Source organism: Orcinus orca, chromosome 19 (assembly GCF_937001465.1).
Source record: "Orcinus orca chromosome 19, mOrcOrc1.1, whole genome shotgun sequence".
In the NCBI taxonomy this organism is placed as follows: domain Eukaryota; kingdom Metazoa; phylum Chordata; class Mammalia; order Artiodactyla; family Delphinidae; genus Orcinus; species Orcinus orca.
The window spans coordinates 41,087,318-41,108,322 of record NC_064577.1 but is presented as its reverse complement, the minus strand read 5'-3'; the positions used below and the strand labels follow the sequence as shown (position 1 = coordinate 41,108,322).

Genomic DNA, 21,005 nt, shown 5'->3' with positions numbered 1-21,005 from the left:
ACTTCAAACAGAAAAACCTCTAAGGGTATCAAACAGGCTGGGCCTTGGGGTGCAGGAGGGAGCATGCAAGCAGGTTGCACGTGCGTAGTTCTAACACCTTCACTCTTGCAGAGAAGCTCCGGTACTAGGAAGCTTAGAGACGTCTCCCTGACCCTGTGCAGGTGTGCCCGCAAACCCCTCCTCCATCCTCAGCAGCACCCGAGGGTGTAGATGTCCTGCTGGACGAGAATTCTGCTGCCTCCACTGTTGGGCCCCTAGTGCTGCCTAACTGGGGAGTCCTTGTGTCGGTTTGTGGTCTGGGAACTCAGGCACACCCACCTTCAAAGCTGAAGCCCCCAGGACCGCCGAAGAATGCCTTGAAGATATTGTTTGCATCAAAATCTGCGGAGCAAAGTGAGGAGCAGAGAAGGCACAAAAAGGTGAAAAAATTAGAAGTGTCTGAAGAGGAACTTAAGAGAGACCCATCCTCTAATGGGTCTCCAAAGCTTTCCCAGATAATATCACTTCCCTCCTTTCCCCAAACTTCACCGACGAGAGGTGATCCCACTACTTGATCCCACTCCCAGGATGTGTTCCCTTCTTCCAAGCATGGTCCCAAAGGAAAGCTTTCTTTGCCTCAACCCACTTCACTGGGCCTTCTCAACAACTGGAAATGCCATTTGCACTTTACGACGTAAGACTTTCTCCACACTGTCTCCCTATAATGCTGGGGCTGCTACTGAAAAGACTAAAATGTATCACTTAAGTGCTACTAAGACTGTATATAAGAATGAGACCTATGATTTACTGCATGTGTTTGATGCCATACTCTGTCTACGCTGTATGCCAGGAAAAAAGCTATAGTTTACTAAGCACCTACCAGGTGCCAACCACGGTGCTGGGTACTTTGCATACATTGTATCATTGAGTACCAATTTATACTCAACAAAACCTAAGCAGAAGCTCAAGTAACTTGCCCAAGATCACGCGGCCAGTGAAAGCAACAAAACAACACTGCCAACTCCTGTGTGCCTCTAGCACCGTGCTTTCTTCACCAGGCCACAGCAGGTCTCACACCGCCAGTCTGCCTAACTCCCTAAGCTGCACAGGATTTATCTCCACCAGCCAATCCCACCCACAGGCACATCGTGTCCAAAAGTGAATTTTTCTTCGCCTGTGTATCTGCTCATGTTCCTGGGTCCCCAGCTCAGGGAACAGCCCCATCAGGCCAGCTGTGCCAAAGCCACTCTTGACTTAGTCCTCTGCCTCGCCCAACATGTTCTGCAGCCACTCCTGTTGATTCTCACACTGTCTCCCGATTGTACCCTCCGATTCTCTCCTAGTGATTGTGTCTTCCCTCCTCCTCACCCTTTCCAAACCAGCTCGCCTCACTGCCATCACAAATACATCTCCAGAGCCTAAATGAGGTCCATGGCTCCCCGACTTGTATCCCTTCAACAGCTTTCGACTGCTTACAACTCTTCTCAACTGCTGGGCAGAGCAATGTTTATTATTTTTTTTTTTGGCGGGGGGGAGCTGCACCTCACAGCATTAAAACCATGCCCCCTACAGCGGAAGCACAGAGTCCCAAACACTGGACCGTCAGGCAAGTCCAAAGCTAGGCGTTATAACACACACAAGCACGCGCGCGCGAACTGGCAAGGTGAGAACTATCTGTAGAACATCAACCTTATTCTAAATTCCAATACATTTTCTCAGTGGAAGAGAAAGGCCTGGCGTCAGAGGCAGTGGTCTGAGAACTGGGCATTGTTCGGGGCTTCTTTTCTCTCCACCTAAGCTCACAGTCAGCAATGACGCTCACGGCTGCACTTTACTTCATTCTAGGTCTTCTGGGGAAACTGCAGTCTGTGAGGGCTTACAGGAATGTGTGAGACGCATAAGTATCAGCAAACACTTTGCAGTGGGGGAAGAAAGAACTTCCAGCCGAAAGGAAAAGCCCACATTCTTTCCTGTAGCCTCTAAGGCCTGCTGAGGTCTGAGCCAGCTTCTGTGCAGTTCTCACCGCTCTGTGCCTCAAGCACCCTCTATCCTCCTAGCCGAGCCCCTGGTAGCTCCCACAAGGTGCTATGCTTTTCTGCACATCCAAGCCTTCCCTTGCTAGTGCTGACCTCCTCGGCACCCACTCTGCACCCTTGACACCTGCTATATTTTATTGCCCTCGTTGGACTCCGTGTCTATTAGACCAGGGGTCAGACTTGGCCTATGGGCCAGAGTTTGCAAACCCCTGGACTGTGGGTTCCCGGACGTCAGGGAATGTTTGATTCACCTTTGTTATTTTCCACACCCATCAGAGTACCTCACACATTACAGGTACTTATCAGAGTGCACTTTACAAACTGCAGAGCATCACTGGCTGATTACATAAGACTCTCCCTCTGGAGTGTCTTTAGAAAAAATGGTAACGTTCCGCAGCTGTCAGATTCATCCTAGGCTGCCCCAACCAACTGCCAACTCACCACCCATATTCATGCCCTCTTCATCCAGGTCTTGTCCACTGTCATATCGAGTCTTTTTCTTGGGGTCGGAGAGAATGGTAAAAGCTTCTCCGACTTCCTTGAACTTTTTCTCCTCCTCCTTCTGAACTTCAGCACTGGCTCCACTGTGCCGATCTAAAGGGAGGAGTATGGGAAGAACTCAGAGCCTGAAGAAAACAAAGTCTGACAGAAAGACCACATTATCCCTGATTTTAGAATCTGGTACTTCCCGAACTTGGAGGGTATGGAACTGAGCAACACCTTATTCCAGCTGAGCAGCCTCTCTGAGGCTTTCGTGCTGGACTGAGCTTGGCAGCGGCCGGCCTAGCCTGCTCCCCGCACGGAGCCCCCTCCCCACCCGCGCTACCTGGATGGTGCATCAAGGCCCGTTTCCGATAAGCTTTCTTGATCTCGTCCTCAGAGGCATTCTTGTCTACTCCGAGAATCTTGTAGTAATCTTTCCTCTTACTCTTCTTCAGTTCCAGCTGTGCATTTTTTAGGAGCTGTTTGTGCTCTGGAGGAAGACATCTGGCGTCAACGACGCGCCTGATTCTGGCTTCCCTTACCAGGCCCCGCCCAGATGCCCTGGAGTCAGAAGCCTCATTAACCTTACCAGGGGCTTTTACGGTGTTTTCTTCTGGAGATTAAAAAAATCTACTGCTAGGTATGTTCTTCACATTGGCCTCATCACACAGAAAAGCAAGTGAAAGTGACAGGGAGGACTGGGGACCAGAAAACAGGTGCCTTGTCCCACTCTCGGGGTCTCTGCTCACTTCTTCAAATAAGCTCCAGGTTCATTCATCCCTGAATCAAACTACTCCTATGTCCAGTTTTAGGACCTACAGGTCAGACCACACAATTCCCTGAGAAACATGCTCTCAAACTCCTTTACCTTTTGTTTTCTCCGTCTGATACACTTTTTCATAGTCCCGTACTGCTTCTTCATACTGTTCTGTGTCCATGTAACTGAAAAGGAAATACAGGGCAGTACAGCGACGTAAATAGCAGTGGCCTTCAGTACCACTCTAGGGGAAGAGGCGCGGCTCAAGCGAGAGACACACACTTTTGGTTGAGACGCTTCATGAAACAGGAGTCCTTAAGCTAGCCATGTGAAAAATGAACTACCAAGTCCTCGAGAGAGAGAGAGAGGTCTCATGCCACTTGCACCTAACCAGCAAAGTGATATTCTGCTCTGAGCAGACAGCAACCAAGAGGAGAAAGTTCCTTCTGATTTCACTCAGAGCCACCGAGAGGCATCTGGATCACCTCAGGAGAGACAAACGTGAAGGTACCCACTTGATTACTTGGGACTGAAACACAGGAGAAAAACTATCAAGTGAGGTCAATGGATATGGAAGAGCTTGGAAACAGTGAGTACCATAAACATACAGGGCCAGCTCCAATCCAGAGGTGTGGGATTCGTCAGCCACTGGAAGGATCAAGTTCAAGGTGGTGGCTGCTGGCAAATGCTTCCATTAAGACTAATCAATCTGAGAGATGTAGGTTAATGAGATAGAAAAGGAGACGTAAACACAGGCTTGCTTCTACTTCAATAGCACAGAAGAATGGACGGCCCCTGGCCCAAGATGGGAGGAAACAAGCTTGACAGGCTGATCGCCAGACCTTTTAAGTGTCTCTTCCACAGAAGTAAAGGGCATTTTCCTGATAATATCACTGGCTCCAAGACTGGCCTACCGATTAAACAGACTCTGGTAGCAGTTCCAGACAGTCACCATCAGCTGGGGAGTGGGAAGTGACCATGCAGTGCAGCTAGCCACTGCACAAAGAGGTTCAATTTATTACACTGCTGCCACACAAGCCGATCTTTGCAAACATCACAGAGCCCCACCAGGCTTAGAGGCCAGAGCAGGGGGAGCACTACTGATGTGGCTGGCAAAAGTGAAGCCCAACATCTTAGGCATCTGATTTTCTGGCCACATCTTGATTAATGACTTTTAAAAAATGGTGACAAAACCAATGCCCCACAGACGCAAGGCACAAATGCTACTAGGAGTACAGAGAACCTATCTGCAGGATGGAGTATAATAATATAAACTGAAGTAACAGAAAATTAAGAACTGACAGCTCTGGGTATAGAAATGATGTGACAAACAAGCCACCGTGATGGACTTACCAGGCCCTACATAATGTACTAAATAAGCTTATATTAGTGATTTGCATTTTTACTTCACATTTTTTTTTTAATTCAAGGACATCCTTACATTAAAATATTTTTTTTAAGTTGAAGAAAAAGTAGAAAAGTAGAGCTTTAGGGCAAATGGAAAACTCCAGCCCATCATGGGAAATGTAGCAAAGATCTGGCCTCTCCCCACCTGTAGGGGTGAGCTGAGGCGGACTGGGGCAGTAGTCAGGGCTCTCGTAAGGCTCTGGCCTGAACTAATCTCCAGTACTTCTTGTCAATCCCAGCTGCCTGAGGGGACTGGTGCCAAGCCCTCCGCCGACTGTGCCGAACAGTGCACGCTGTCCTCTGCGGCAGGATCTCATGGCAGAGCCACTCAAGAGAACAGTTCTGTTTCTACCACAAAGATAAGGAGCTATCTGATCAAAGCAATTCCTGATTTTTATTTATTGCACATATGAAAAACAAAGTCCTTCATCCCATTACCCTCCTAACAAATCCAGAATTTTCTGTTCTCTTCCCAACCCTGTTCAAACACTACAGTGTTCCATTGAGTTGATACAGTATTATGTATCCAGCCACCCCCTTCCCACTAGACATCTAGGTGAGATTCTCCTCTTATGCTATTACAATAACACTGCAGTAAACATGTATATAGCATTTTGTGTCTGATAAAATAAGTCTTTAGCTGGGTCAAAGGGTACGCTTTTGTCTTCCATGTGTGTCTGCAAGTGGTTTGAAAAGATGAGATGACTGACAGTTGGTCTCACAGAATCTGTAATATAATTCCATGTATGTTTGTTGGACAGATTTAGTCATCTACTTAGAAATTCACTTAAAAAAAAAAAAAGCACTACACACAGGAGTTTTCCTATTTTTTAAAAACGTGGATAGGGCTTCCCTGGTGGCGCAGTGGTTGAGAGTCTGCCTGCCGACGCAGGGGACACGGGTTCGTGCCCCAGTCCGGGAAGATCCCACATGCCGCGGAGCGGCTGGGCCCGTGAGCCATGGCCACTGAGCCTGCGCGTCCGGAGCCTATGATCTGCAACAGGAGAGGCCACAACAGTGAGAGGCCACAACAGTGAGAGGCCCGCATACCGCAAAAAAAAAAAAAACAAAAAAAAAAACGTGGATAATTTTGAGAAAACTAAATGGGGAGTAGCCCATGCTCTGCACAACTGGTGAGACTGGAAAGCCTGAAGAACTATGGGCTCATCAGGTAGCAGTAACAGCACCTGTCTTTGGCTATGCCATTTCATGACAAGGAATGGGATGGGTGTTGGAGGACTGGTATACAACAAATAGGTCTTCCTTTAGGAACTTTAAAGACAGGACATTCTTCTCCGGCTGGGAAATTAACCTGAAAAAAGAAAAGATGGATTCTGGGGAGAGGTCTCTCCTAGCCCCTGCTCATGTTCCTGTCCGGAGAAAAGAGTCTAGTGGGGTCAAGAATAAAATGAACAAGTATGCTGGGGAGCAACCTGACTCTGAAGGCAAATCGGAGCACTAGACCTAGGCAGGAATATCCTAGTCAGACAAGGATATTTCAAAAGGGGCTTCCATATACTGCTGGGAGGCTGAGCCAGGTTAAATCCCTTCCTGTCAAAAGACTGGCTTCCCTAACCCAGAACATACAGGATAGGCACAACTCTCAACTATCACAAGAGATACCTTTCCTCCTCTTCCAAGCACCATACATTCATTCAACAAAACATTAATCGAGTGAGCACCTACTGTGTGCCAAGCACCAAGCACTATGCCAAGTTAGAGCAAAAGTGTACAACACAAAATAAAATCTCCAAAGGAAATGGATTTAAACTTTAACAAAAGGAATTTGGGTCAGGCATCAGAGGAAACTTACTGACCGTGAGGGGCGTAAGACACTGGCATGGGAGACTGAGGGAGCTTGTGCAATCTCCTTCGCTGGAGGTCTATAAAGATAGTCTAGGGCTGGAACAATCCCACCTAGAGGCAGGGGGAAGGACCAAATGACCTCACAACATCCCTGGGTCTGCTTCATCATCCATAATGCAATTCCCCTGGCAGGCCAGCAGCAACACCCTCTTCCCCCCACCCACCAGAGGAACTTACCACTGAGCTCTTCTCAAGTAGGCTTTTATATAAGTGTCATCAAGCTTCACTGCATTTGTGCAGTCTTCTATTGCATCATCTAGTTTCCTAAGCTTCAGGAAAAAGAGGAGCAGTCATACTTCACATCTTGGGTGACTGAGGGAGCCCAGAAGCTGTGGGCATGGCTTCAAAATTCTAGGAGGATCGATCAGTCATGCTGGCCCCCTAACCGCCACACTCATTCTTGGTCACTGGAAAGCCAGTATCTCAGAGGGCTAAGGACACCAAATTCAAAATTGGTTTCTTTTCTAAATGATGGAAGCAAAGCACACTTATCTGCAAGGATAAACCACCTCTACCATTCCAGGTTAGTGCCCAACCAAGACATGGAAAGAGTAAGGGTGGTTCTTGCCTCCTATTCTTCCAGAGGCCAACTGGAGGGATCAGAATTACTGTGATTTTTAAACCACTAGGACTCTGCAAGAGCAAGGAGCCTATTCTTTCTGACAGTTGTGTGGGACAGAACTTAGGACATTTTCAACTGAGCATGGTGACCATCAGTTATACTGGAGAAAAAAACTAAGCCTGCCTCATACTCGAATGTCCTCCAAATCACTCCTAAAAAAGAAATAATCACTTGCTTAGGCAAAAAGAAGCAATACTTGCTTTAAAAATTGTCCCAAAGCCTCTAGCCATTCTTTTACTGGAAGAAAGAAACTTGAACAACAGGTGGGAATATCCTTCCGAACTGTCCCTCAAGTGCCCCTAAATTCCACAGAAAAACTAAAAGCTTGCCTCTCAGAAGGAAGTTCCTAACAAGCTGAAACATCAACCTTTTCTCATCTGGCTTACCCTCATTGGGCAAATTTCCCAAGACTGCTTTGTTGGCCCTTAAAAATATCTCCATAGGCCCCAAGCCCCAGACCAAGTGCTTACCTTGGAATTAACCGTACCCCGATTACAGTAGAGTTTAGCATTTGTTTTTATATTATTGGGGTCTATCCCCAGGGCTTCTGTGTACAGTTCATATGCTAGCTTGTAATTTCCTTCTTTAAATGCTTTATTCCCATCTTCTTTCTTTGCTTTAAGTGCTTTGGCATTCTACAGAGAAAAGCAAGGGGAGGTCAGTTCACATCCAGAAAGCCTCGTCTGAGAGGCCACTGCACAGAGAGGCCAGAGTCTATTTTCAATTGCTTAGATCCCAGCGGTTTAGCATCACATGGTCCTCCACCCTGCGCAACCCCACCACCTGGGCTATTTGTTGCTCACTGGTGCTTCCTACAGAGTGGACAGGGGAAACCAAGATTTATAAAAGAATACCAATGAGACCTGTGTTACCCAGGGTTTACCTCCACTCCCCAGGATAAGCATTACTATCTTTTCTTCACTGAAGGAAGAAAAAAAGAAAAAACACACTTAGATATTAAAAGGATCTGACCCTATAGATCACATTTACCTTTAGGCAAATAAAAGTTGCCCTGAAATAATTTCTCATGAAAGGATCAAGCATCCTGGCAGGGAGGGAAGAAGTGCTATCACATTCCCTGTGATTCTAAAACCTTCCACCCTAACTCTCTAAAAGGCTCAAAAAGAAAGCTTTCTTTCCTACCAGATCTGGTGCCTAGAACTTACTCTGCAAGCAACGCAGGCCTTCTCATGGTCAGGAGCCATCCGGAGAGCTTGGACAAAAAACTGAACCGCCTTCTCAATACAATCTTCATAATAAAGGCAAAGACCTCGTACATATAGAGCATCGGCATTGGTGGAATCCATTCGTAAAATGTCACTGCAATAGCCAGAAAGGGGCACATTCAGCTGTGGTTAGGATCTCCCCCACCATTACTATCATTTGGCCAGTTTTTTTCTTGACCATGTGTCTAATATGGAAAGTATCCAAAAGTAGATTCCCAAGCACTCTTCCCAACCTGTCCCCAAATAAATCACCTGTATCTATCCTTATATACTTCTTGTGTCTCACAATCTTATTAGATCAGGGGTTGGTAAATATAGCCCACAGGCCACATCCTATCTGCTGCTGGTTTTTGTAAATAAAGTTTTATTGAAACTCAGCCACACCATTTGTTTATCTATTATCTATGGCTGCTTTTACACTATAGTGACTGAGTTTAATTGTTAACAGGGACAACACGGCCTGCAAAGTCTAAAATATTTACTATCCAGCCCTTTAGAGTTCACAAACCCCTTGAGTAGAAAGAAACGGACATTTAAAAAACAAAAACACACCAAAAAATCCACACATCTCTTCTTTCACATATAGCTCAAGTACCTACTGAACTCCTACATAAATACCTTTGGATTTTCGGTATAATACCCGGTCTAACCTTTGGCTGTAAGTCCCAGGAAGGTCTGATCACCCTGGCTGGCCTACCTACAGGACAATATGTTAACTCCTGTTGTAGGGAACTGCCAGACAGCATTTGTCCAGTGATAGCTGGCATTTTAATACAAAACTGGCCTGACTTCATACCTGGCCACAGACTGTGCTTCTGGATAACGACCCAGCATTGCTAAACATTCTGCTTTGAGGATTTTGAAGCGATGGCAGGCAGGGGCATATTCTAGGGCACGGTCCATGCAAAAAACAACCTATGGGGAAGAAGAAAGCAAATAAGGTTCTTCATCCTGGACTCCAGAAAATGTCTTGACTTTAGTTTGGTCACAGGCAACAGATTCAAAGGGAAGTAATACCAGAGTTTAAGAATATACCTGTTTAAACAAACAAACAAATATATATATACACACACACACAAACACACCCCTAATTTATTTGATTAAACCACTGAAATGAGGAGAGCAGCCGATCCAGATGATAATGATGACAGCAAACATTTACTAAGTACTTTATATATTAACCCATTTAATGCCCACAACAATTTTCTGAAGCAGGTAATATTAATACCCTTATTTTACTGATGAAAAAACTGAAGTAGAGATTAAGTAACTTGTTCAAGGTCACCAAAGCTTGGACCTTGGACCAAATAGGAACAGAATTTGATCTTAGACACAAAGACTCCAGAGCCTATAACCTTAATCACCATACTAAGGTGCCTCCACAGGGAATCATATCGATAGTGACTGTGATCAAAACTCACATTCTTCTAGTAGAAATACCATTATTTGCTACTTTGCATAATTCATCATGCTTAGCCTACTAAGTAAGACAAGGAATACCAAAAAGAGAACCTGATAAAGAATCATTACTCCCTATATTACTGAAATTGCTCACAGTTCCCTCCTTCCTGTGGCATAAGCCTCACATGGTGGCCACTCTTCCACTTCCACTTTAGTACAGAAATATCTAATGATTAGTTTGCTTTCAATAGTCCTAAACTATACCTAACACATTGCTATACAAACCAAAAAGGTCTCTCTCTCTCTCTCTCTCTCTCTCTCTCTCTCTCTCTCTCTCTCTCTCACACACACACACACACACACACACACACACAGCTGAGATTATTTCAGTCTTTCAGCTTCATAAAGACTTCCATATATTCCTATTTTTTCTGAGTTTGTTCTCTGAGCTTTCACTTTGGTTTATCTGTTATTCCTGGGAAATCCTTCCTGAATCATATTCTCCTCCAAGAATAACTGACCCGATGGAGAAATCTGGAGTTAAGGGACACCCGTTCCCTCTAAGAATCTGGTCATAGGGATCAGGAAGAGATGAAGTCTGAAAACTGGAAGCAGAAATAACTCAAATTCCATCAACAGGAGACTGGTTAGGCAATGTAAACACTCATATACTAGAACACTAACTACTATGTGGATCTAAAATAGAATGAAGAAGTTCTGCATATACTAATATGGAAAGACTTCCAAGGTCTATTAAGTGGGGGTGGGGGGGAAGCAAGGTACAGAACTTTGCAGAGCGTTATTACCTTTCATGCAAAAAGAAAGAAAGAAAGAAAGAAAATTAAGAATCTATCTTTGTATTTGTTGGGAATTCCCTGGCGGTCCTGTGGTTAGGACTTGGTGCTTTCACTGCTGGGGCCAGGGTTCAATCCCTCGTCGGGGAACTAAGATCCTACGAGGCACGAGGCGCGGCCAAAAAAAATGCTGTATTTGTATTTGTTTATGTAGAACAAAACTGTGGCAGTAAACAGAACAAGAACAGTGGTTATCCTAAAGGGTGAGAAATAGGCAGATGGAAGATAAGTTTGGGGGGAGCACTTATCACTGAGTAATTGTTTATACTTTCTAACTTTTGAACCAAGAATAGCACCTACTCAAATATTTAAATTTAAAAATAAAGGGAAGTAGGTAAACACCATGAGCTGTTGCACTGGCAAGGCTTTCCGCAGGGTCAACAGAGCAGTGGTGGGGACACCTTTCCTTGAATGGCACAGCTTATGTTCTAAGGACAATATGAAAATGCAGGTACTGAGCAGGGCAGTCATGGTGCTAATTTTCCCCTCCTTAAACAGAAAAAGAATTGGGAGGAGGGCAGTCAGTCAAAATGTAAGCAGCCACAACCTGCTGCCTTTGTGACGTTCTGTACGGAGAGGGTTGAGCTCATGGTGGGGAGTGTCAGTTGGAGCCTCACTTCCCACCCCCACCTCCCCATGACTATGGACAGCTGCAGGCAAAGAAGATCTTTGTTTCTTCCAAGTTCATCTGTTTCCCCTGCCAGGATCATAATTCTTCATTTGTGACATCACCATGAACTACAGTGGGGGTGCTGGGATGTCACAAACAGAGGATTCTGTCACAGACTAGGGATTCTGGCTCCAGGGTGGGCAAGAAAGAAAAGAAACCCAAAAGACCGCCTTTTGAGACAAAGCTTTTGCCTATGCAAAGCTCTAAAAATGTGACACGAGGCAGAATTGCTTTCTAAACACACACACACACAAAACAAAGTATGAACTGCACTACAAAGACACTGTGGTTATTAAAACCAATGGACAGAAGAGGGACGCTAATAAGTTAATGCTAGGGCTCTGTATAAGCTAATCAGATATTACCAAATAAAAGACTGTCACAGTTTGTGACTTAAGAATGATTCTTAACTGTACCCTTTTATCAAGCATTTGAGTACCTGCTACAGAAAGCACTGAGCAAATTCCCACATATGAAGTGACGACTCCAGTCCTTGGATGATACAATCATAAGTGATCCTGAAAACTGATCCTGATCAGTGGTTTTAAACCCTTTTGGGGGCCACTTACCTCCCCTTTTGAAACTCTAGTGAAAGCTACTTCCAAGTTCCATCTAAAGAAGGGAATCAGGAATTACTCAGATGAGAGATAACCACTACAAATAAGACTTAGAAAGATACCTGGAACTTTGATACCTTTCCCATACTTCACACAGGTCAATCCCTTTGGCATGTACATTTTTCATGTACTATCACACAGCTCCATAAAGGACGGTAGTGTGCTTCTGTGGAAAGGCTTAACATCAAAAAGGTATGACGACAGGTTACGTACACTATTCAAAAATGTAAAAGGGGCCTTTATCTTTTATTTATGGCTCCATCTAGATCACACAAAGCAGGTGTTAAAGCTAGCTCTCATTATTCTAATAAAAATGGGTTATCCAAACCTAATATTTAATTCCAACTGGCTTTTCCTCTACTAACCAGCATACCTTATATCAGAAACAGGAACGAACTCAAGTAACAAACTCATACCGCTTTTTATGATAAAGCGAAATATAATTAAGAAAATAAGAACCTTAACAAAAAAAAATGTTTTTAATGTTGATGATGTGGAGCGACAGAAGCGCCCATTCATTGCTGGTGGGAATGCAGAATGATACGGTCACTTCTGAAGACAGTTTGGTAGTTTCTTGCAAAACAATCTTGCAATACTTTTACCATAGGATCCAGCAACCATGCTTCTTGGTATTAACCCAAAAGAGTTGAAACTTATATCCATACAAAAACCTGCACAAAGATATCCAGAGCAGCTTTATTCATAATTGCCAAAAACTTGGTTGTAACAAAATGTACCTCTGGAATTCTCCTCTGGGGAACACTGATAATGGGGGAGGCTACGCATGTGCGGGGCAGGGGATATATGGGAAATCTCTGTACTTCCCTCAATTTGGCTGTGAACCTAAAACTCTAAAAACAATAAATACTCTAAAAACAATAAATAGAAGTCTTAAAAAAAAACAGGGAAAGAAAAGGTAAATGCCAAATTAAAGTGATAATTTACTATTCTAGATCTTCTGTACCATACTACTCCTCTAATTACCTCACACACACACACACACACACACACACACACACACACACACACACACACACACACACACACAGAACTTTGTGAGAAAAGTGTAGATGAGACTTCCTCACAGTTGTACTTTACCTTCCGAAAATCCCGCTTCTCAAAATCCGTTTCTGCTATTTTCTCATATTCTAGGACTGCATTAGCATTCTTGAACTATACCAGAAAAATCATATAAGAGAGTTTTAATGAAGTTGCAGATTCAACAACCAGAAAAACCAACAAGGACTTGATGAGTTTATTTCAAGAAAATCAGAACCACAGACTTTTCATAAATCAATTTGGTGAAGATGTAGCCGAGACTCCTTAACAGAAAGGTTAAGGCCCAACCTTTACCCTCGGTTTGAACTTAAGGTCAGAAACAAAGGAGCCATGATGCACATACATAAAATAAAAGGCACTGTCAGAGGTTCAGTGAGATTCTCACTAAATGCATCCAGGAGTAAATTAGGTACATATGAAGATGCAACTAAAACATCTTCTAGCTGCTACCAATTTAATCAGGATATGAATTCAAATTTTTTAACCTCACTCAAATCAGTTCCTTGACGCATCTGCCCATCCTCCCAGCTATCTCAGAAACCCTCCAAATTGCACAGATTTTCAAAGCTGTAAATCATATGCAAAATTCCTTTTACAGATAAGGAAGCTGAGGCTCAGAGACTATGAGACTTGCACACATTCACCCAGGTGTGGCTGATGGCAGAAGTGAGACAAGATCTCAGTTCTGATTCTCAAGTCACTATTCCTTCCAAATATACCACCCTGCTGTTTCTTCTGATACTGATGGCATCAGACCCATACCTCCTGTTGTGCCTGAGCATTTTTGTGATCCAGTTCTAGGGCTCTCTGGAAACTACGACATGCTGCCATGGCATTCCCTAGAGATAGGTGGCATTTGCCCTCTCGTAGATGTCCCTAGAAGAAACACAAAGAGGGAAGAAAAGGAGCATGATTGGCCAAGCCAAAGGAAATCAACAGCAGCAACATGCACACACAACCAACAAGGGATGGAGCAGCGCGGTTCTCAACCAGGGGTGATTCTGCCTTCCATGGGACATTCAGCGACGTTAGAGATATTTTTGGTTGTTACAACTGGGAAGGGAGGAGAGTGCTACTCACATCTAGTAGCTAAGGCCAGGGATCTACTGAAAACATCCTATAATGCACAGGATAGCTCCCCACAATAAAGAATTATCTGGCCCCAAATGTTAACAGTGTCAAAACTGAGAAACCCTGGGCCAGAGGAATTCAACTACAGAACTCAGACCCCCCCAAACAGCCCCATTACATACCCGAACAAAACTGTCATCCAACCTCACTGACTGCTGTGCATCTCCAAGAGCTTCCCGGAACTTTCCAAGCATCATCAAGGTGGCTGCTCGATTCCCGTAATAGCTAGCATTTTTAGGACACATATCTACAGGAAAGGCAGAAGAATGTGAAACGAAGTTTAGCATGGGTCACTGCTTCAAAAACTCAGGGGCCGTCTCCCTCAGAACTATATCAAGGCAATCAAACTGTAACAGGAACGCTGACATACTCTAAAAGGCCACAGTCAAATTTTTGACTACTTGGACAAATGGACAGCAGCAATGGTGCAACCACTTTACAAAGACAAGTTATTTAAAAATATGGGGCTTCCCTGGTGGCGCAGTGGTTGAGAATCTGCCTGCCAATGCAGGGGACACGGGTTCAAGCCCTGGTCCAGGAAGATCCCACATGCCGCGGAGCAACTAGGCCTGTGAGCCACAACTACTGAGCCTGCACGTCTGGAGCCTCTGCTCCGCAACAAGAGAGGCCACGATAGTGAAAGGCCCGTGCACCGCAATGAAGAGTGGCCCCCGCTTGCCACAACTAGAAAAAGCCCTCGCACAGAAACGAAAGACGCAACACAGCAAAAATAAATTAATTAATAAACTCCTACCCCCAACATTAAAAAAAAAAAGCTTGGGAAAAGAATTGCTTAGGATACTTTAAAAATATATATATATATAATAATAATAATTTATACTTAGCTTTAAAATCCACTGATTATCCTTTATCGGTTAAGGGGTTAGCATATTTGTCTTCTTAATGATTTGTGTTTTATGTAATAAGACATGAAAATGAATTTGCATTTGTTGAGTTGGGGGTGGGGAGCCTGTAAACAAGTTAGGTGAGAAAAATGCTGGCATGGGATTAAAATATACTGGCAAATTGAGCATGGAGGTAACTAAGACTTGTTAATATCTACAAAGGCCATTTTCTAAGATGGTAAATGAGTTGGCAATGTCTGAGATGCATTTAGGTGGGTATCTTATTGCCATATTATCTAGAATTTCTAGAACTGCCTTTAATTTGCCAAATGAAGAACTACCTGCTTGAGCTAGAAAAAGTTATCCCTCATAACAGGGGGCCCCAACCCCCGGGCCGCCAACCGGTACCAGTCCTCGGCCTGTTAGGAACCGGGCCGCACAGCAGGAGGTGAGCGGCGGGTGAGTGAGAGAAGCTTCATCTGCGGCTCCCCATCGCCCGCATTACCGCTTGAACCATATCATCCCCCCCACCCCGCCCCGTGGAAGAATTGTCTCCCACCAAACTGGTCCCTGGTGCCAAAAAGGTTGGGGATCACTGCCACTAAGGACATTAAACCCAAAGACTTCACACAGTAACAGTTATCAACCCACTACGCAGAAAGACTACTTCTTAGAGAGGAGCTATTTATAACAGTATTTGGCGGGGGGTTTTCCTGGTGGTGCAGTGGTTAAGGACCTGCCTGCCAATGCAAGGGACACGGGTTTGATCCCTGGTCCGGGAAGGGTCTGGGAAGATCCCACATGCCGCGGAGCAACTAAACCCGTGCACCACAACTACTGACTCTGCGCTCTAGAGCCCTCGAGCCACAATTACTGAGCCCATGTGCCGCAACTACTGAAGCCCGGGCGCCTAGAGCCCGTGCTCCGCAACAAGAGAAGCCACCGCAATGAGAAGCCGGCACACCGCAGCGAAGAGCAGCCCCCACTTGCCGCAACTGGAGAAAGCCCGTGCGCAATGAAGACACAACGCAGCCAAAAAATTAAATAAATAAAAATTTAAAACAACAACAATATTTGGCAAATTATTTTCCAGTGTATCCCTTCTCACCTATGGCTTTTGTATAATAGTTATAAGCTTCATTGTAATCTTTCTTGGCATAGTATGCATTTCCTTGTTCCTTGAAAGACTCTGCTTCCCTGAAAAGGAAAGAGAAAGAGAATCATGTTACTATACCGAGGGAATAACCCCTGTAATCTCACGGGAACCATCTTTTGGTCTAGAGCCCCCAGCACATTGAGCTGAAAGTTTATGTGATACTTGAAGGAGTTTATAGATTTGTTTGATGGGCTGATGGACCAAAAGGAGGTGCTAATGAACGAATCCAAGTTCTTCAGATGCTATTTTTTGTCACTTAGATACATTCAAACTAAATCAAGAAACCTCTCTGATGTCGCCTGACCTTTCCTCACTACTCCTACCTGTAATCATTCCCCTTTAGGACAGGCAAATTTAGACATTCTCTCACAGAGACGGAATTTTTATATTTATTTCCTTTCCACTGTGTCACAACTTCTGCCTCTTTAGCAAACTTACAGAAAGTCAGTTATAGGTAATGCCGTTCAGGGGCAACTGATTTCTCAATGTGAAATGGGTCATTTTCTTGGAGTTTTAATGATTTATTCTCTTGAAAACTGGCTCATGCATTTGTCACTGGAAGGACAAGCAGAGCAAAAGCAGGTGGCAAAGGTGTTAAAAGCACAGCATATTGGTGTTTAAGATGGAGGACAGAGTTGAGTGACAGCAGAGACCAAGAACTTCGATGACAGGGACATACAAAATATAGACTGCCAGTGCCATGCTCTAACAAGTACCCACCTACTGATGCTCTCCGCCCATCACATCTATGTGGATACTTAACTGCCTCCTCAACCATCCCTCTAGTACCTTGTATAACCACCCAATGGCGTGGTTATGAGTATCAAAAATTTTGCCCTACTCCAAGATCCATTTTTTTGAAGCTGTGCATGAGACAAACTGTACTTTCCAAAAGAAACAATGATATATAATTGCAAATTATATTCTTGACCAAAGAACTAGAATCAATTCAGACATGACCAACAATGTCTCAAAGAACAAACTTGTAACCTCTATCAGAGATACCCAAAATCACTCTAATGACCAACTTGAGTGACAAAGATAATTCTTTACCAAAATGATTACTGCAACATAGCTAAATATCTGGCATTTCTGTTATAAGGAAGAATCTTTGTTTCTTTTTCTGTCCTCCACGCATGCTAAAAGCCCAGTTCAAGGGCTGCCTGAAGTGGGGACAAAAATACAGTTCTTAACCTTGGTGATGGTATAGGAGTTTACAGCTTGATTCCATGGACATCGGCAATGGGAAGATTTGTGATTTTATTTACTCACGTATTTTAAACTACAAACTGGCAAAACCACCCTCCTTTTATTGAGGCGATCTCCCTTTCCATTCTTCTCCATCACTGTCTTGGCAAGCCCTATTAACAAGAAAAGTCTGCTAGCAGAAAGGAGACGGAAAATGGGGGATTTCCCTAGTGGTCCAGTGGTTAGGACTTGGCGTTTTCACTGAGGGGGCCTGGGTTCGATCCCTGGTCGGGGAACTAAGATCCCACAAGCTGTGTGGCATGGCCAAAAAAAAGGGAGAAGGAAAGTGGAAATGACCTATAAATGATGACAGATTTTAACTGTGATGGATTTGAATAATTTTATTACACCAACTGTCACAATGATGTAAAGAGGCCATCTGCTATTAAAAGTTCTCAAGAAGGATCCCCCAACTGCAAGACTTATAAGACCAAGCACAATCTTTCCACATGCTGAACAACTCTAAATTAAGCCAGGCACTATAAGAACTATGAAGAACCTATCCTTTAAGAGCAGACATGCCAAAAGATTTGAAGAAGGGGCTTCCCCAACACAGGATGTCAGAAGTTGAATTAAACCACTATGAAGAAATGGAGTAGTAAATTCAAAAGCAACAGGCCCAAACTGTACCTGAAAAGATCTAGCCTTCTATTCAGTCAGCTAGTGGCTAAGACCACACAAATCCTTGAGGAAAACCAAAGGCATCTGAGCACTTGGATAGACGTTGTATCAGCATATAAAGCTTGTGAGTCAAAGGGGGGACAATCTGTAGAAATAGAGAGAGATACCCTTTCTTTCCTGAAACACTCACTCCAGTGGAGGCCACAAGTTCAGCATTGGCTTTCCAGCAAAAATGTAAAGGATGACTTCTGTGGAAAATCAGTAATTATTACTGAGGCCAGGTACTTTCCATACATTATCTTATCAGGTGAGTTTCATTATTCCCATTTTTCAACAGAGGAAATTAAGGGTTAGAGATTAAAAACTGTCCAGAGGGTCAGGGTGTCAACCCAGACCTGCAGATCCCAGAGCTGTGCCCTATCTACTATGCTAAGCTCTCTCTAATACTCACCTCTACCTATTGCCTAAGACTTTAAAAATTAATCTGTACTGCTAAGAACAATGAATATGAATTTCTTTCAACTAAAACACAAAACTGCCCAGCGTATAAAATCCAACTCCAGAACTGCAACCTGGATTTAAACAAGCCAAATGACATTCCTAACAATCAGTCACAGACAGAGTAAGGCTCCTTTCCCTTTAAGATGCAAGACCTAGTGAACTGGACTTTGCCTCCCCCAAGAAATGCATTTCATTTTAGTAAATGGTGAGTAGATTCCATTCTAGAGCAAACAAAGCGAGTAATGTAGAGTCAGCCCACAGCAGAAAAGAACAAGAAGAATTGTGTTGTGACACGTTACCATGTTTTTAACCTCACACTGCACAGCATCAGGCCAGAATTAGCTATTCCCACACAACTGCCTCATGAAAAGGACTTATTTTCATAGAAACATGGTTGATTAACAGCTGCCTAAACAATGGGCACTTAGTGCTTTTAGACTGAATGCTTATTTTTTGCCTCCAGGTCCAACGCCCAAAGTGGAGTCCCTCCGTCATCTTGAACCTCCCCACCAAATACACAACAAGCTTTAACCAATGGGCCTGACCCTGCGAGACCAGCCGAGGAAAGAGTGGATCTTTGGAATCCAGCATGGCAGCAGCAAGAACTGAACAAGGCTGCATCAGGAACAATTCCAGGGTCAAATCCATTCAAGTCCTGCCTGGGAGTCTGAGAAAGGGCTGAAGCTTGTTCAAGTTGCCCTTACAGCAAAGGGACTGAAGGATGAGATGTCAAAGGCGTAGGACTGGAAAAGAAGGAGAAGAGCTGGTTAACACTGGAATTGAGGGCAATCTGGCGGTGGCATCTGTCACTCCACTCACTGCCAGTCAATTCATTTGAGAACCAAGTGAGGTTACAACATGTACCTAACTAAAACACATCAGTACTAAGAAAGGAAGAATTAGGATTAACTGAGTTCACCTGGATTAGGTAAAAAAAAGGAACAGATTCCAAAAGGGACTACATTAAACTACAGACTATTTTCTGTGGCCACAAAATAAAATTCAGACTAAACCCTGAAATATAACACCACATCAAAATATAGACTTGGCCATAACTGACCCGATGACACTATTAACAGAGACTGTATCTCTAGTGCATTTTCAAATTTTCAAAACATTTCCAATGAGGGTCTTCACAACGGCCTTCTGAAGTGGTGATGGTGATAATATCACGTGTCCTCCAACAGACGAAGAGCTAGTGAGGCACCCAAGGTGGCTGCACAGGTTTCCTAAATCTTAGAGTCCCATGTTTTCCCCGCTAGATCCTGTGAGTGGCAAGGTTTTTGGATTAAAACTAATTTATCCAGTTCCCCACCCAATCCTTGGATCACCTCTAAGCAGAAAAAGCTTCACTTCTCTGATTCACCAAGAGATGCTGGGAATGACTACCTCTACCAGACCAGTCCTTTCACTTGAATAGCCAGCAACAAATTCCTGTGAAAACAGCTCATGAAAGGTTTTCCAAAAACTCTGCCCTCTTTGGATGTATGATGGGAGGGTGTCCCACAACGGGATCAGTGTCAGAGGGCCAGGCCGGCCTTCTCTCTGACAGACGTAGGTAAGGAGAATACATTCTACTCTTGCTCTGCTTTGCTATTTTAAAATGTATTTATTTTTCAGAAAACTGCAGTATGAAAACCTGCAGTATGAAAACCTGCTCTTCTAACACTACATGTGCGTGAAAAATCTGTATATCCTCTGATCACACAGTTCCATTCTCTCTCCCAATTTAGCACTCATTCATCACAGATGCTAATTACTCCAACAAACACTGCCAAGGGAATCATTTGGTATCACACAGGTCTTAGCAGGGCTCAGCATCATGTGATCAAATCAGACAACTTGGGCTTATGATCACCAGCCAACTTTGCACATTTACAGATAAATTAAAAACAAATTAAAACACCACAGTTGAAATCGTAATGTGCCCCAAATTAGATGCTCTATAAAAACTTCCATTTTCTCTCTAAAAACTTCCAAGTTGAACCTTAAGCAATATCTTTGCGTTAGGCCAACTAGTCTATCTTCTAGAAATTAAAGAGGTATTTAGAAACTTTACTCAACTCTCACTAATGCAGGATTCACTGGCAAGTATTTTTTTTAAAAAACGTCTCAACATCTCTGGGTTCTCTCTGGAATTACTTCACATGTATATGTGTAATGTACCATTTTTAGATTTATTCTACCCCACTGCATGAAAAATAAAGACTAACATGGCTTCACTATTCTACATTTGCAACTGAGGAAATACTGATTAGATTTTTGAATGACCAAGGGCAGGGGGGGAAGCGGGGGGGTGAACCACAGCACTCTTATTTATTTCAAGTATTTGGCTAGAATAATGTATTTTTAATAAAGTTCCGCTCTTCCAGTAGCCATTAATACCAGTTTAAATCAAAACAGACGTAGCAGCTTGAATGAGATCTTTTTTTTCTTTTTCTTTGCATTTTCTTGATGTAGTCTGCTACTCCAGAAGTGGAAGAGAAATCTACTAAAATTACAACTCAGGACAACGTGATTTCTTGT

At 43.7% G+C, this 21,005-nt stretch overlaps 1 protein-coding gene across 3 annotated transcripts in view; it reads right to left on the bottom strand.

Annotated features, from left to right (window-relative positions):
* DNAJC7 (DnaJ heat shock protein family (Hsp40) member C7) overlaps positions 1-21,005 on the bottom strand; it is a 30,242-nt gene that overhangs the window by 2,641 nt on the left and 6,596 nt on the right. The window contains exons 2-14 of one of the 3 annotated variants that reach the window (XM_033410832.2): positions 19,184-19,222; positions 16,062-16,150; positions 14,231-14,355; positions 13,740-13,853; positions 13,017-13,091; positions 9,173-9,291; positions 8,317-8,470; positions 7,621-7,785; positions 6,706-6,797; positions 3,367-3,440; positions 2,842-2,988; positions 2,457-2,609; positions 319-381 (exon numbers count right to left, since the gene is read on the bottom strand). In XM_033410832.2, the coding sequence (XP_033266723.1) occupies positions 319-381; positions 2,457-2,609; positions 2,842-2,988; positions 3,367-3,440; positions 6,706-6,797; positions 7,621-7,785; positions 8,317-8,470; positions 9,173-9,291; positions 13,017-13,091; positions 13,740-13,853; positions 14,231-14,355; positions 16,062-16,150; positions 19,184-19,222 (1,409 nt within the window). The other 2 variants (XM_033410833.2, XM_004282800.3) reach the window with 2 other exon arrangements.